Source organism: Eurypyga helias, unplaced genomic scaffold (assembly GCF_000690775.1).
Source record: "Eurypyga helias isolate BGI_N326 unplaced genomic scaffold, ASM69077v1 scaffold24079, whole genome shotgun sequence".
Classification (NCBI taxonomy): domain Eukaryota; kingdom Metazoa; phylum Chordata; class Aves; order Eurypygiformes; family Eurypygidae; genus Eurypyga; species Eurypyga helias.
The window spans coordinates 332-1227 of NW_010270422.1; the positions used below are offsets into that span (position 1 = coordinate 332).

At 65.1% G+C, this 896-nt stretch overlaps 1 protein-coding gene across 1 annotated transcript in view; it reads right to left on the bottom strand.

Annotated features, from left to right (window-relative positions):
• The window catches only part of LOC104514695 (proto-oncogene tyrosine-protein kinase Src-like), a gene marked incomplete at both ends in the record, with an annotated part of 1176 nt that extends 289 nt beyond the window's left edge, over positions 1-887 (bottom strand). The window contains 3 exon segments of the mRNA XM_010158445.1: positions 258-334; positions 416-595; positions 764-887. Coding sequence (XP_010156747.1) covers positions 258-334; positions 416-595; positions 764-887 — 381 coding nt within the window.
• Positions 888-896: the final 9 nt, after the last annotated feature.

The following is an 896-nucleotide window of genomic DNA, read 5'->3' on the forward strand; positions in this document are numbered from 1 at the left end:
GAAAAGCCCCCCCCCAGACACAGGTTTGCTGGCCACGGAGAGCCAGCAGCAACGATGGATGCAGTGGATGGAAAATGATGGTCCCTGACTGCAACCCGGCTCTGGGCTGAGCACCCGGCAGGGACGGTGGCACCCACCCGCGTGCGGTTGTGGAGCACCCGAGCACCCAACAGGCCACAGCCACGACACCGCGAGGTGCTCAGGCAGCCAGTGCCCTCAGAAAGCGATGCGGCGGGCTGGGGGATGCCCAAACCCACCTGAGCCGCCATGTCCACGAGCTGGGGCAGCCGCAGGTACTTGCCCATCTCACCCTTCAGGAAGTCCAGGAGGCTCCCTGCGAGGAAAACCATGGTCACGGCAACGGAGAGGAGCAAAGCCCTTTAGCTGCTCCCCCTGGCTTCCCTCCTGCGCTCACCCTTGCTCATGTACTCGGTGACGATGTAGATGGGCTCCTCGGAAACCACGGCGTAGAGCTGAACCAGCTTCTCGTGCCGGAGCTTCTTCATGACCTGGGCCTCCTGCAGGAAAGCCTCCGGGGACATGGTGCCTGGCTTCAGCGTCTTGATCGCCACCCGGGTGGTGCCGTTCCACGTCCCTGCGGCACAGGACATGCCATACAGGACATGCCACTCAGGACACGTTTATGGGGCCAGAGGCCGTGTCCCTCGCCTGCTCCCCCACCCCACTGCAGGCTCCGGGCCCCTGCAGATGGGTGGGAAGAGGATGCCCATGGCGACACGGTGGGGGACAGTGGGGCGGGAGCGGTCCTTCCCCATCCACACCTCCCCGAAGCAGCCCTGCCCCAGCTTGACCTCCAGCCGCAGCGATTCCCGGGGGATTTCCCAGGCATCCTTGGCGAGGCCTTGGGTCTGGGGCTTGGATGTGGGGCAGACGTT